Below are 15,085 nucleotides of genomic sequence, written 5' to 3' on the forward strand. Positions count from 1 at the left end.
ACTCAGAGAGATGGAAAAATATTATGCAGAGGAAGTACTAGAGTAGGTCATGGTTATATTCGTTCCACCCACTGATATCTCACTTCAGGTCTAGCAAGTACTTCAGAGGAGGCAAGAACTGTCTGCAAGTGATGAACTTCCTCACTGTTTTCCAGCATTGCAGACTGGCTGTCTTCAAGGAGAGAACCCCTCTAAAGCATCTGGCTTTGCTGAGCCCCAGGCTGACGTGCGCACTCTGGCTCTCAGGGACGTGACAAGGTGTGCTGGGCTGGAGCTCCAGGAACATGCCAGTCTAGCTGAACGACTGGGTCATCTCTCTCAAAGAAATGGCATGCTTCCAGCTCGCCTTCAGGTTACTTTCTAACCAAGAGAGGATGAAGTAAGTCTTGTTTCTCCTCTGAAAATAAAGACTTCAAGATTTGGTAAAGGTTGGAGGTAAAGTTACAAAATGACCAACTGTTGTTAGTAGCCTTAGGGCCACCCTTAGCCAGCTTCATTCCAGGCTGTGCTTGGGCTGCCAGGATAGATCCTGTATGCATTTCCTCTGAGAACTGGCCACATTCCGAATTCACCCAATTCCCTTCCCCACTCACAACAGCGTCAGTGAAAATGCAAATATCACTGTGTGATCGCAGGGCAGAAAATTCTCCTACTTAGTCTGTTGTCATCCTCCCATTACTCAGTGAAATGCAGCATTATTAAAATTGCTTTCATATCCTTGATTAAGGTGTAGCTTACAATGGTGCAGTTGGGAGGTTTCCTTTGCACCTGGCACCTCTTAATTTAATCCTTTTTATGTACTTACAATGCTCAAAAACTGTGCGTTTTAGGAAATAATAGTTGAGCTTGCAACATACTAATGTTCCAGTGCTCTCAGCTCTGGCATTGCTGAGAAGCCACGAGACATCAGTGAATGGTGTATTTTAGGATGGATAACCCTGTAACACGCCGAAGTCCCTTAGAGTTTCTGTGGGTATTCTCTGCCCCAGGCAAAGCAATGACAAAGGAGTTGCGTAAAGCATGACCACAACCACCGTCACCATCTCTCACCTGCCCATGTTGTGCCAGGCACTGCTCATGACAACAGCCTGCAGCTGAGGCACCAGGAGGACAAAGACCGGTGGAGTTTCCAGCTGTGGATTCCAATGGGGCTTCGACATGTCAGTGCTTAACCACTCAGACTGGGATGTTTTAGCAGACACTGTTTTGGTGCCCTGGGAAATTGTACTTGCAAGACAAAGACAGCACCATGCTGGATGGAAAGAACGCAGCTGCTCACTAGCCGCAGGATGTTTGAGGTCTCTAAGCACTAGGTTTGCGAGGGAAATGCAACGTGTTTATGGCACTGAGTTTTCAGCGACTGCTCAGGCGCTGGCTAGAGAAGCACGTGCTGTTCCTGCTCTTCCTGGGGTCAGCAAGTAGGCTGCAGGGTGCAGTGGCTGCACAGCTGGATCAGAGCCTTGCTTGGAGTTAGGAACTTCAGTGGAAGAATGGTGAAGGTTAAACCAAGGTAAGCAGGAAAGAGTACCCAGGAGGACAGAAACGGAAAAGCTGACTGGTAGTACCAGGAGGACACCAAGTAATACGTAATTTTTTCAGGCAGCTCGGGAAAATTTTCCCAAACCCCTGAAGTACTGGACTTGAGATTCCTTTCAAGGAAATGACTGCTTGCAGCTACATGTTTCAGGACTGCCTAGGAGTCTATGCCCCAGAACTTGCTGTTGCAGGTGGCATTTTACTGATGATGGTGACGATGAGACTACATGGACCTTAGTTAGGATCAAGATAACGTGAAAAGAGAATTCCTGCTTTCCAGCAGACAGAAAACTGTTTAGTAAACGGGAAGAACATAACACCACAGACAAGAAAATCCTGGAAATAAGGACACACCATGTAAGGCTGACCTCAGCTGAGAATGCAAGATGGCAGCAAGCCACGTGCACACTTGTGTCATAAGTATATAAGTCATCTTTAATGTCATGGACAAGGTAGCTGGAGTGCTATTGTTTGACTAATGCAAGAGGCATTACAGCTGCAGCACATCAGAGAGTTTCTTCAGCATAATCAAATATTTTCCTGCTGAATCTACCACCCACACACAGTTGTAAACCACTCCCATAGACACTGAGGAACTGTATGGTTAACCACATAGTAGCTATGCATTCTGGGCACATTGGCATTTTTGAACTCGGCATGGCAGCGTGGTCCTAGGGCTCCCCTCTCAGAAAGCACACTAAGGTCACCCCTGCCAAGCAGCCTGGGAACTTTTCCATGTCCTTTTACATTCCAGGTTACATGCAGTGTCATCTGCTCTGCCAGCACCATTCAGTCAATGGCTTACAACAGTCTCACATCTGAAAAGAGGATTAATGGGATGTGAAAGCAGAGGAGATTGCTCATCCCAAGTTTTCTTAAAGATGGGTAAGTATTGCCCATGCACAGGAGATGGTTTTAAGAGGCTATGCAAAGCACACAATTCTTTACACCTTTCAGAGATTGGATAGCATCTACACCCTCCCACCCTGACTGCTTTCCACCTTCTCTGCCCCTTCATTTACCCATCCTACCCTATGCCTTTACATCCTTCCCCATCACTTGCGCCCGGACTCATGTCTCCTCTCATTTGCAATCACAACATGGAACTGCAATCATTATTGATAAGAAAATGTCATACTAGGGAATTACTTCAGGAGCATACATTTGTTTCAGATGATGACAGTGCAGTCCTGGGAAAGGGAGAGGCTCAGCCCCAGTAAGCTGCATTAACTTGCCAGCAGCCCTGATAACTGTCTGAACCAAATATGAAGCGTTGTAAAGGGATGAGGCAGAGGAGAGCAGTGCTATTCTCCTTGCTTTAGGCTCTGAAAATGCCAGTCCGAAGCCTGCTACCAACCCCCTGAAACAGCAGCAAGTAAATAAACATAGTTGTTTCATAGGGACTGTCAGATGTCTGGGGCAGAAATAATTTCACCTTACCTGCACTCGCCTCCAAAAGACCCACGGGTCGTCCAGCTGTGCTCAGGGTTCAGTGTCAATGTCAGCCCTCTCTGTTTGCCCTCTCCCAGACAGGGCTTCTTCCTATTCACAGCCTTCCCATCAGCTCATATGCATGAAAGGTTTTGAAAGCTTCACACACAGTGATTTCGCAACCCAGACCAGCCTGGGGACATTCATATCTTGAAATTCCAGCAGAACAACAATGCTTCTTGCTGACTTGCTGCAATGGTACCTACCTTGGGAAGAAAGGGACAGGGACACCCCTGTGCATAGCCGGGTACAGGCAATCTCAGCTGGATGGAGAAATGGACACAGGTCCTGGGGGGGGGAGCGCAACAGAGGCCTCCGGAGCATCACACAAACATCCCTCCAAACCCCTCCTGGCCACGGGGAAGGATTGGGCCTGAGAGGGGTGGGTGTCATGCCGTGCTCTCCCCATCCGGAGCCACAGGCATGGTTGCTACAGCCCAGACTTCATCTGCAGGGCAGCAGGAGCTTCAGGAGATGGGGACAAGGAGACTGGGCTGATCGCACACTTCAAACAGCCAATTCCTCTTCCCTTGGCACATGCAGTGGGTGTGGGACAACACACTGAGCACACATCAGAGGACTTGTGGTACTGCAAAGCGCTGTGTGCCTGTGGATAGTAGTACTGAGGCTGGAGAAACCAAGGAAGCATGGGTGTGGAGATAGCCAAACGCTGGCTAGGAGATTTTAACATCTGAAATTTGATGGGTAAAAAATCCAAGGCAGAGTAGTATTGTTCAAGGGCACAGAGACAGTGCTGCAGAAAAGCCAGTATTGCAGCTCTGGGGAGGACTGTTCCACCTTCAGAGTTACTTCTCAGAGTAACCATTGGTCTCCCATTCATTGCCCAAACAGCAGAAAATTACTTCTCCATCTGCTGAATCAAACCTACGAGCACTGCACGCCCAAATGCATTTTTTTTTTTTCAGCCCAGACCTAGGAGTTTCTAGCACATATAGAAGCTTTCCGTGGGGCTTACAGCTCTGCAACAACAGAACAGCTCCGGCCAGCCCTATGCTGGAGCTACCTTGTGTGAGGCCAGGTGCTGTGGGGAAGGTGCTGTCCCTGAGACATCCCTGAGCTGTGCCTGCAAAGCCTGCCTTCTCCTTCCACCGCCCTCCTGCCAGCTGCCACGCGGCCTCCCACCTTCTTAGTACTCATGCAATGGAAGTATGTAAAGACATATTTCTTTCCTCAACCATTGCTATGCCAACAAGTCATATTTCTGATATGTCCTAAACCTGTCAAGGCTTCCTGCCCCGGGATAAATATTTTTGCCCTGGTCTGATTTGCAGAGCTGTTGTCCTGGCCTTCCAGCTCCTGTTATTTAAGTAACCCCCATGAGTACCGCAGCTTTTCAGACAGTGAATCTCCCCCAAAGCGCTGTCCCTCTGAAGTGTGAGCACACGCGCAGGTGTGTGCTTGTGTGCCTGTGTGAGCCGTCGGGGTATTTGCAGCTGCTGTAGGAACCACGCATAGAAATGGGGTGCGGCATTTTACAAATGTCCTATGCATCCTATGCATCCTATGCGCTGCTGGGGAAGAAAACCAGGGCAGGTGTGCTGGATGTGAGGTGTGCTCACCAGATGACCTGATGGGAAGAGACTGTTTCACTGCGCAGCCCCCTCTCTGCCTGCTGACCCCATTGTGGCTTCATTCTGCTATGGGAGTAGGAAGGGGCAGTAACCCCATGCAAAGAAACAGGACATTTTTTAAGTTCCACTTCGGTTCTAGGCTGCAAACTCAGGTCCCCAACGAGATTCACTACAGCCAGCTTTACCTGTCTGTGGGGTCGGTATTGTCACCGAAGCTCTCCTTAGAGTCAGTGAAGAGAAACTGGCACTTACAGGGTGTAGCCCACATTAGCTATTTTAGATACCTACATCAGGAAGACAATTGAGAGGTAAAGACAATTATTTCTTTTCATGAATAAACAGTGAGACCGAAAGACCCCATTCAAACCGAGTTGTCCACCGTGCAGATGGTATCTTGTCAGGCAAATCAACATCTGCCCTGCTCAGACGGTGGTAGGGATGGTGAAACCTATCTAAGGGCAGGGAGTGAGCATCCTAGAGGCCAGTCAGTGCTGCAGACTGACAACAACGACAATGACAACAACGACTAGGACAACGACAAGGACAGCGGGTTGCAGCCGGGCAGCCATGCACTCCTTTGCATGCACTTCTTTCCAGTTTATCACCCTTTCTCGATGGTGTCCTGGTTTTAACAGAGTGCAAACGCGCATTTAACTCTCCGAAACTCCGGACAGGTATCCTGACTGTCCTTCCAGCACAGGACTCCTTGCAGAGTTAATGATGCAAAATGACTGCTACAGAGAAGGGTCTTCCAGCTGTTTTACAGTGGCTTGGCATCTCTCTCCTCTTTCTTACATTTTGACATGACAAGCTTGGATGTCTAGATGTTGCACAAGATAGATGCCAGGCATCCTGACTGTAATCTAATTGATGCAGACTCAACCTTCTTAAAGCAGGCTATACCATGAAAACAAATTTTAAGTACACTGAAATTCTCTTAGGCTTCATTCTGAAGACCTTTTACAGGTCAGAGGCCTTTAAAATGGTTTCAAGATTGAGTCCAACCAGTTTCAAAGGATGATAAATGTGTTTATCTGGTTGGGCCATCAAGTGGAGATAGACAGGAATGGGCTATCTTTGTCGCTGTCTCATTTACCTGTGCACAAGTGTTTGTTCCATACAGAGTCACCCCAGCTCTTTGATTACGGATTTTTCTAACACCTTTTTTCCCACTTAAGAACATTGCCTCATAAATTCTATTTCTTTCCAATTAAGAACCAATTTCCTTTTGTTTTTCACATAAAGGCAATGAAAATTAGATCACACAACAACACTCATGGTGGAAATACGATAATGGTCAGATAGGATCTATGGATGCACAGGCAGATAATCACAATGTGGAAGGACACTAACCACTGGAAAGAGCTGACAATAATATTAATGCCTCACAGCAGGGGAGGGTTCTGTTGTGTTATGAAGGCTCAGAAGGATCGAGATATTACCTGCGCCTAAAATCCCATTTTCCTGCCCCAGGAATTGGAAGGGATACTTGAGTTCCCATCTCTGAATAGCTCAAGCACCAAAAGCAAAAACCCTATTTAATCCAAAAAAAAAAGCTTCTTCACTGTGTGAGGAAGGAAGCAAATGGTGAAGCAGAGTTGGTGCAGTGCCAGGCACATTCAGAAAAGCAGTTTGTTGGATGGACTGGTCACCCAACACCTGCTGTTTTCAGGAGAAGGGAGCAGAACTCCACAAAGGGGTGAGCTGGGGAGCAGCACAGAGCCCCACTGCATCAAAACTCATACAGCTTTGCTCGCTGATCTTCTTCAAAGGCTGTGCCCCCTCCCTGCTCCCAGCAGACTGACTGCGCAGTGTGGAGCCCACCAGCTGCTTCTGCCCCATGCTTTGCTGGCTAATCCTGCCTTTCCCTGGAGAACAGGAGGGCAGGACTACCCAGGAAGGAGCAGGATCTGTCCCAAAGCGCAGTGGGAATATTCAGCACAGGTGCATGGGGGTACACATGAAATGAAAGCACAGTAAATGTTCCTCTGAACTCCTATTGAGATTCTTTGACTTAGACAACCAGAAAAAGCAAACCAGCAGTTGAGTGACAACAGCCTACTTAGATGCGACATATGTAAAAACTGGGGAAACACAAAGATACCAAATAAAGTACAACTCTCATGTGAGTTGCAGGCATTTGTCATCCTCTACACTAATAAATATTTTTCATTTAGGTTAGGCTTTACAGACTGAAAAAGCAGGCCTGACAGGGATTTCAGGAAGTCATTTTGTTCCTGCTGTGCCCCAAAGCAAGGCCAACATGATTTTTCATGGTTTTGCGTAACCTGCTCTTAGAGACCTCCAGTGATGCAGACTCCCACGCAACTCCCTACTCCCACACTTTACTATCTTAGAGAGCTTGGAAGAGTTAGAGCTGTCCTCATTGCAACCAAAGTGTTACCCTGTCTTCTAGTGACAACAGGCATTGCAAACCGTCTTCCCCGCCACAGCATTTTATGCACTTGAAGCCTACTTTTGTATCCCCATCCACATCTTCGCTTTCTTAGGGCAGACAGCCCCAATCTCTCGACATTTTCCCACAGGCCATGTTTTCCACATCTCCCATCATTCTTGCTACTCTCTTCTGGGCTTTATCCAACTGGCTCACATCTTCCCTGAAGTGTAGAGTCCAAACAGACAAAATATTCCAGCTGAGGCTTTATAATTTCCTTGTAAAGCTGGAGGCTTACTTCATGCCTCACACACAACATTGCTGTTTATACAATGGAAAATGCTGTCTGTTTTTCTACCAGCACAACACTGCTGGCTCACACTCAGTTTTAGATCCTCCAGAGCCCCTGCGTCTTTTTGTCTGTAAACTTCTCCATTGCCTGTCTTTGTCACTTAAATATTTCTGATGAAATATCCAATCTTAAGTGCATCTTTACTGAACAGCATCCTGATCTTCCAGCGTGTGCCCTCAGCTGCAGGATGACTGTGAATTCTTCGCTTGTTCTGTGCAGCACAGCATGTTCTCTCCCTGCTTCAGTTAAAATTAACATCTGAGTAAGTACTGTCAATGTCAACATGCCATTCATTACTGGAAATCCGACAGATCCCCGCAGGATTTCCTTTGGTGCAAATCTCCCTTTGACGGGACCGCTGATTACCTGGGCTGAGTATGATCTGCCAAGCAGTTTTGCACTCTTATTGTCATTTAACTATGGTCCCCTTTCTCTTTAGTTTGTTTTCCCTTGAGCCAGCTTTCAGACTGTCTTTGCTGCTTTTAAGACCTGTCTTCCTGTAAATGAGCTGCCTTTCCTGCACTGGGGTCTCTGCTCACAGACCTGCCCTGCCCAGAGGCTGTATACATGTTTAACCACAGTCCTACCAGGTGAGAGGGCACATACCTCCTCTGACTACTGCTTGTCAGTGGTGGAAGTGCTAAAACCGCTATGAACCAGCCAAAAAAGCCTGCTCTTGCTAGTGCCCACCTTCAAAAAGGTGGTGGGTGGTAGCAAGGGCCTAGAGTAGGGCAGGGGGATGCTCTGTTGTGCCCTTACCTGACCCAGTGCCCAGCCACAGCCCTGAGCATCCCCACCCTGCTCTGGGATGTGCCTCCCACTGGCTGACATGGTAACTGGTTGGGCATGCAGGACAGCTGGTGTGCTGCAAGAGGACATGCCACTCAGAGGATGTCCAAATGCAACATCTAAAAGAACAGACAGTGAATCCAATGCCTGGAGCTTCCACATATGCTTAGCATATGGCGGACATAAGTAACTTCATGCATGAGAGACATGATGGAAAGGACAACCAAAGGGAGGATGCATGATTGCAATGCCTAAGGGCTATGTTATGTGTATAAAAAGAAGGCAAGAGCATGCATTTGCAGCCTTCAAGCTACAGGAGACCTTGCGGAGCACTGTTCAACCAAAAGCACAGTGCTCTATTTGCTACCAACATCAGCCCTGAAAGAAAGATCACAGTGTAGCACTCCAGCAGTTAGCTGAGCTTAGGGGCAGGCCAAGCCTGGGTACCTCTGTATTCTGGAAAAAGTGGCATCAGAGACAGCTCCTGCAGCAGCACGCTGCTGGTGGAGGCTCAGCAGCTGCATCCTTGGATGGAAGCGGCCAGACAGGGTCCCCAGGGTGCGTACAGCACACGGGCAAGGCAGACCTTGGAGGAACTGCTAGCAGGGCTCCAGCTGAGGATACTCCTGGGTGCTCTGTGTCACGGAGAGAAGCCCTTCCTTCATTCCACTCACTGCCTCGCTACTTTCTCCCCCAGATCACTACCTATGAAAAAGCACTAGCATCTCCCACTCTGTCCACTGAATGGCTCTGTGCTTATTCTAGTGATTACTAGTTTCTCCTCTTAAATTTCTGCAAGCTGGAGTAGGAGCAGATAGCCTCTTGCTTCTGCTTCAGCTCCACTGCCTGGCTCAGCCTCAGCGGGTAGAAGTACAGAGCGAACAATACAGAAAAGTTTTGATAGGAAGGATATTCTAAGTTATTTAAAATAAGAGGAAAAAAATGCATTAAAAAAAGTCTCTGCAGCAGCCAGAGAGAGCTTCTGTAAGCTGGAAGAATGACCACTCATCTCCTCTCTGATACCATTTGTTCTCTCAGCAAGCAGAGCTCAGACCATGGTTGAGACCTAGAAGTCCCTTCCTAGATTCAAAAATTTCAAGGAAGAAAAAAACATCTGCATAAAGTACAAGCCACTGTAACAAAGGTGAGGTTGTACAGTCCCTTTAGATAATCTGGTGCTTCAGCCCCTGAGAAGACACCCTTGATTTGGCTCAGTGATTCTGGTCCATGTGCAGATCCTGACCTGGAAATGGAAGGAGTTGGAGAGCATTTCAGAGGAGCCTGGGAGGGAATCTACCTTTGGTCGATGACAGATAGCAACCACAGAGCCTTTCCAGGACAATTTAATGTTTCTTCCTGTTGAATAGGAAGCTTTGTAGGTCCTGATAACAGGAGGCATGAGACACACATAGGGACACGCCTAAAATGCTCTGAAGTCAGAACCTCCTTCCACTTCGGGACTGAAAACTGAAGTCCTCTCTGACAGAAGGTTCCAAATGGAGAAGAAAAACTCATTTTTCAGTGCAGCCCAGCATAACAAGGTCCCTGGAAACCCTTACAGTCCAAGTATATGTCCCAGTGTTTTGCTGCCTGTCAGAGGGTTCTCACCTGGCTCCTGGTGCCAGCCCTTCACCTACTCCATGGAGCAGAAGGCCCTGGGAGGGCTGAGTAGACAGGCTGAGGTCCCCCAGCTGAAACATCTACCATAACCTTCAGCGAACAGTGCCTCGCTGCTATCCGAGTTGCCTTAAACTCAGCTTCCAGCGCAGCTATGTTAATGTACAATTCTAATATGATACTTAATTCACAACATTTAGTTTCAGCAAAGCAGGTACAGAGGTTTGCGGAAGACAAAAGTGAAGAACCCCCCACCACCATTAAAACACCTAGACTAAAAATAACCAGAAAGTTTTCTCATTCTCTTAGCACTCTGAAGTGCTATCCTCTTCTGGTGGGGTGCTACACAGATCTCCCTTCTCCAAGCATACCTTATGCCTTGTTGCATCTAAAAAGAGCCTTCAGGAGAAAGTCTGCATCACAATTTACACCCATTTGCAGCTCTGGGATGCTCCTTGCCTCTGGGAAGGCTCCTTCCCGAGCCCTTTGAAGGGGGTTGGGACAGATTTAGTCTTTCACCCTCAGTCTCACAGCACTTACTCCTTGTCCAGGAGATAGTTTGGGATTTGTCTTCATTAAAATAAGGACTGCTTCACTCCCTTGGAGATGCAAATATTTCTTCCTCAGATGGGTGGGACCTACTCTGTTTGACTGACTCGTTAACACTTTGTTGCCCCAAGTTCCCTTTTCTTCCCTCTAGTGACTCACTGGCATGTTTAACCTTTGAATGTATCTTACACAGAATTTCGTGTTTTACAATAGTCTGTACATTATTGCACCCATCTACACGGGATTAATACATGTAGAACATTGCTGGCATTTGGCTGAGACCAGACACAACAGTAGTTAGGTGGGTAATCTCTAATATCTTCCTTTAACAGGCAGACGCAGCATCCAGATTCTTCTGGGCTGCATGGACAGATACCAGAGCTGTTACTTCCCCATGCTGTGCCTTATTCTAAAAGGGCCTACCACATTCCACCAGCCCTGCTGAAGCTGGACCTCTGTCCTGCAAGAAGTTATCAATACAGTTTGTCAGGATGCACAGTGTCTTAGAAAGAGAAGTGCTCACGCCTTTCCTGGGAAACACTACTGCTATCAGCACCTACAGCTCTATTCACTGACCCCTCACAGTCTCTGCTGCATGTGTGGGGCATGAGAAAAATAATTTCAGACTGTCCCAGCTGTGGAATCAGAGGGGAAAGACCAGGCTCCCATAAAAACCAGGCTCTGCCTCTTAATGGTTTTATCTGACCTCAACCCAGTGCTTGTGAGTAAGGGTCCATCACCATGATGGCTCAGGACTGATTTTAATCACCTCCTCACCCACCTCTGAACTGCAGTGGGGACAGGGTATCTGACTCCTACTGACCTCCCCAGCCGTGCCAGGGATGCTGCCCATGAGCCACAGCAGACTGTGCTTGAAAATGAAGGCAGCGATGAGATGTCCATGCATAGCACTTGGGTAAATCATGACTTGGCCAAGTTCTAGGCCAAAGGCTTCTGAAATAAAATGCATCAGTCCCTGAATGGACCATGAGGTGCGTTGTTGCGACAGCCTGTGGCTCTCCTTGCTCTCCCGTCAGAAAGAAGAATGCCAGTGGTCATTCCTGATGGCTTCAACTCCTTTGTGAACAAGGTGAACTCTTGCTGTACTCTCCTCCTTTGTCATTCTGTCATTCTTTCTGCTAAAGAAATCTGGTTTTGCTGGTCCCAAGTCCCTGTTTTGCAATGCTGTTGTGAGCTCACGACAAGAAAAGCAGGTAGACACAGAGTCTTAGGTTAGCCAGGGGTGGTACAAGTTTGACAGGTCTTGAGCAGCTGATAAGATCATGAGTTAAGTCTGCTTCTCTACTAGCATGACAGTGAAAAAAATACACAAATACAGACTGAAAATTCTGTCTTTGATCTCCTGTGACATGTATTTTTCTTCTCTTGTCTCCATGGGCAAGCTGACTGTGACCTGAGCAACTTTCCAATTAACTATTTCTGTTTTCCCCTAATGGTGCTTCAGTGATAGCTGACGTTCTATCAGACTGCTTTACCTATATGTACCTATGTGCACATAAATATCTCTAACTAAAGGGAAAGGATATTTCCGTATTAGGGGTGTAGTAAAAATTATATCCTTAATGGTGTTTTATATTCTAAAACATTTATGGCAGGGGTGTGTCTACTTTACATCCTGTGTCTTTTGTAAAAGCTTCAGATGTCTTCTAATGGTCAGAATTAAGATGACAGAGGATCAGAAGACTAAATCTTCTTATAATTATTTTCTTTCCTATGGTGGCAGGGTCATATTAATTCCTTTGACTCCGAGACTGCTTTGTCATCAAAATCAACGTGAGACACAATTCCCTGCAACAGATCTGTACTGTCAGGGTGACACATTTACTGGAGCCCCCACCCCCACTTACCATTTGTGAAGGTGTTCACATAGTACCTTCGGCCCTGGGGAGACATATAGCTCTGCCAGCCGGGGGGAAGATGGCCGTTCAAGGTATCTTCTCCTGTCTGAGGAGTTGCCTTTCTGGGTTTCTGCTGAGAAAAGAAAAAAACCCAACCTATTAAGTCAGTATCTAGATAATGTATATTCTAACCAAACATACGTCTGGAAAGGTACCATGTGGCTTGGCATTCTAGAGACTGCAATACACCCAAAGACTTGCAGTCCATTTCTCCCCGCATCTGTCCTAGCTTCATCCAGAACATGAAGCAACCTTCCCTTGGGGCACTGGCTACACAGAACATCCTTTGGGAGAGAGATGAAACCCCTTTGCATTTGATATCCCATGAGCACCTGGACCGGTCCAAGAAAATGACTCTCGTTAAGCAGTAAAATGCAAAACATGAAATAATCAAGTGTCTGAGAAAGAAAGGTATGTATCTGGCACTCGTTTACTTTCATCTGGGTATACTGGTGCGTCAAAGCACTGGTCATGGAGGTGCTGCCCCAATTTAATTTGCAGGGGCACCATCGCGTTCAGACATTTTCAAGAAAAAACAGTGCAGAGCCATGCTGCTTATAGAAGCAGCATGCTGAAGTAAATTTATCTGTATGCTGATTATATACTAATAATGCATGTGATTAGCAATGCGTACATTATTTATCTGCATCCATAGCATCCAGATACAGGATCACTAGGATCCAGATTACTAGGAGTGATCTAGATCATTAAGAACAGCAGGAGATGAGCATCATCCTGTCACCAGCTTTCCAGGCACACACAGAACTGCTGTCAGGGTTCAGGTGCCACCTCGGCTGTACACCTCTGCACCAACGCAGCTGCCAGCCTCAACGCAGGTTCCGTGCACAAGGAAAATTGGTGAAGCTGAAGTGCAAGTAATTGTTAGCACTACATCGCATCACCTGAACTACTTCCCTCTTCCAAGTAGCTCTGGTGGTTCCTTGGTAGCTTGGGATTTACAGCCGCTGCTCAATGTGAGATTGGCAAAGAGGGCTTCATCCCAAAGGAGGCATGAATCCCACCAGTCCCTTCATCCAGGAAAACTGAGTAAAGCAAAGGTAGAGAGATAAGATGCATGGCCAAAGATGGCCAGATGCAGCCCTACAGGGCTGTGGCTATGAACCCAACAGCCTCCTCCTGGCTCACACCCGGAGAGCTCCCTTTTGCTTTCCCACATTCCCTAAGGCAAACCAGGCATGTGATGTACTTAATTTTTATTTGGTTTTTTTGCATTGCCTTCAAAGGAAGAAATACAAAAGAACAATGAAAAATGTGCGAAATGGAATTATTTATCCCATGGAAGCTGATGTCTATCCAGGAAATGCCTTGACACGGTGGGGTGTGAAAGTGACTGCACTGGATTCACAAGCAGCCACATCCAGGGGACAGGCAGAGTTTGAGCATCTGGCTACATACAATGTTCAAACATTGACAGGCGTATGAACAGCACCATCAGAAAGCAACCTGTGATATGTCTTCCTACACATTCAGTCTCTAAGTGAAATTCCAATTCTGTTCCAACCCAGCATAAAAGGGACATTTCATGATTTTGGAGCCAGTAGTCTATTTTATATTTCTTTTCCGTTTCAGAAAATTCTGATTACAATGGCTCTCAAGAGGCACTGAACTCAAGAATGATCTTGTGTTCGTGCCTCATCGAGCATACTTGCACAGACAGGTCACAGGCTACGGGGCAGCCACGTAGACACAAGCAAGGCCGGTGTGAGATGAATACTGTATTAGTGCTGCAGCACAGATGGAGCCTGTGCTGGTTAAGGTTTTAGCTCCTCTCCTTGGGCAGAAATACAGACTGGGGGACTCGGCTGGCCCAACGGGAACTGACCAAGTTTGCTGGTAAGGTGGTAAGGTGCGAAGGGGCTCTGCTGGGTGCTCTGCATGCCTGTGGCTAGCAGGGTAGTATGCAGTATTCATCAGTAGGATCTCCACCATCTATTCTTAACCCCTGTGTTTCTGCTCTCTAAGGTTTAATTAAATCAATCTACAGTTCCACTCACCCTGCTGTACATGTGAGAAAGCAGAGATTTTTACAGTTTATGTTACCACTTATTTTTTTTTGCTGATCTCAGCTTAAGATGCAAGTGAAGACTTCTCTTCCACGTCAGCCTGCCCAACGGCACACATTCTCATTTACTGTTGGTGTTACTCTATTGCCTAGAAATGCATTAAATGAAATTCTTGTCTTAGTGAAGCCAGCACAACCATGCCTCTTTTGTGATTACAGGGGCAGGACCCCTCCATTCATGCCACTGAAACACCTCATTCTTTCATATAGCTTTCCATGAAAGCTCTGGATCCTGCTAATGAAAACATTAAACCACATGAATATGACAGAAACATTAAGCTATCCCAGTTTTACCCTGGGTTATCTGTGTTCTTCTCCAACATGATATGGGTGTTTATGGAAGTGCCTTGTTTCACTATGCAATGCTACTGCTAACATAGCTCCAACAACCATGTGCTCATTTCCAGTTCTTTACAGCCACGTACTGGCACCACCAGGAACTCGCTCACACAGCCCTGATAGTTGCAGTACGGCCCCAATATCCAGCATCATCCTTTTGTTCAGTTTTACTCCTAGTCAAGGCTGAAATTAACTCATTGCAGGCCTCCCAGCATGACAACCCCGGGAGCGTCGCAGTGCTTGTGCAGATGATGCAGAGCAGTGCACTGGTGTATGGCACTGACACATACTTCTTGCCAGCAAAAGCTATTTTGTGCAAGCTACTTTTTGGTTCTGTTCAGGTCCTGTGACCTGCCAGGCAGGAGAGCTTTTCCATCTCACACCTCTCTCAGACACCCCTTTCTACAGTTCCACCTAATGGAA

General features: G+C 46.9%; 1 protein-coding gene across 2 annotated transcripts in view; it reads right to left on the reverse strand.

Moving 5' to 3' along the window:
- GAS7 (growth arrest specific 7) overlaps positions 1-15,085 on the reverse strand; it is a 98,535-nt gene that overhangs the window by 47,253 nt on the left and 36,197 nt on the right. Inside the window, exon 2 of one of the 2 annotated variants that reach the window (XM_037409042.1) lies at positions 12,190-12,310. In XM_037409042.1, the coding sequence (XP_037264939.1) occupies positions 12,190-12,310 (121 nt within the window). Of the gene's footprint in view, positions 1-12,189; positions 12,314-15,085 lie in introns of both variants that reach the window. The other variant, XM_037409033.1, reaches the window with a different exon arrangement.

Source organism: Falco rusticolus, chromosome 1 (genome assembly GCF_015220075.1).
Source record: "Falco rusticolus isolate bFalRus1 chromosome 1, bFalRus1.pri, whole genome shotgun sequence".
Classification (NCBI taxonomy): domain Eukaryota; kingdom Metazoa; phylum Chordata; class Aves; order Falconiformes; family Falconidae; genus Falco; species Falco rusticolus.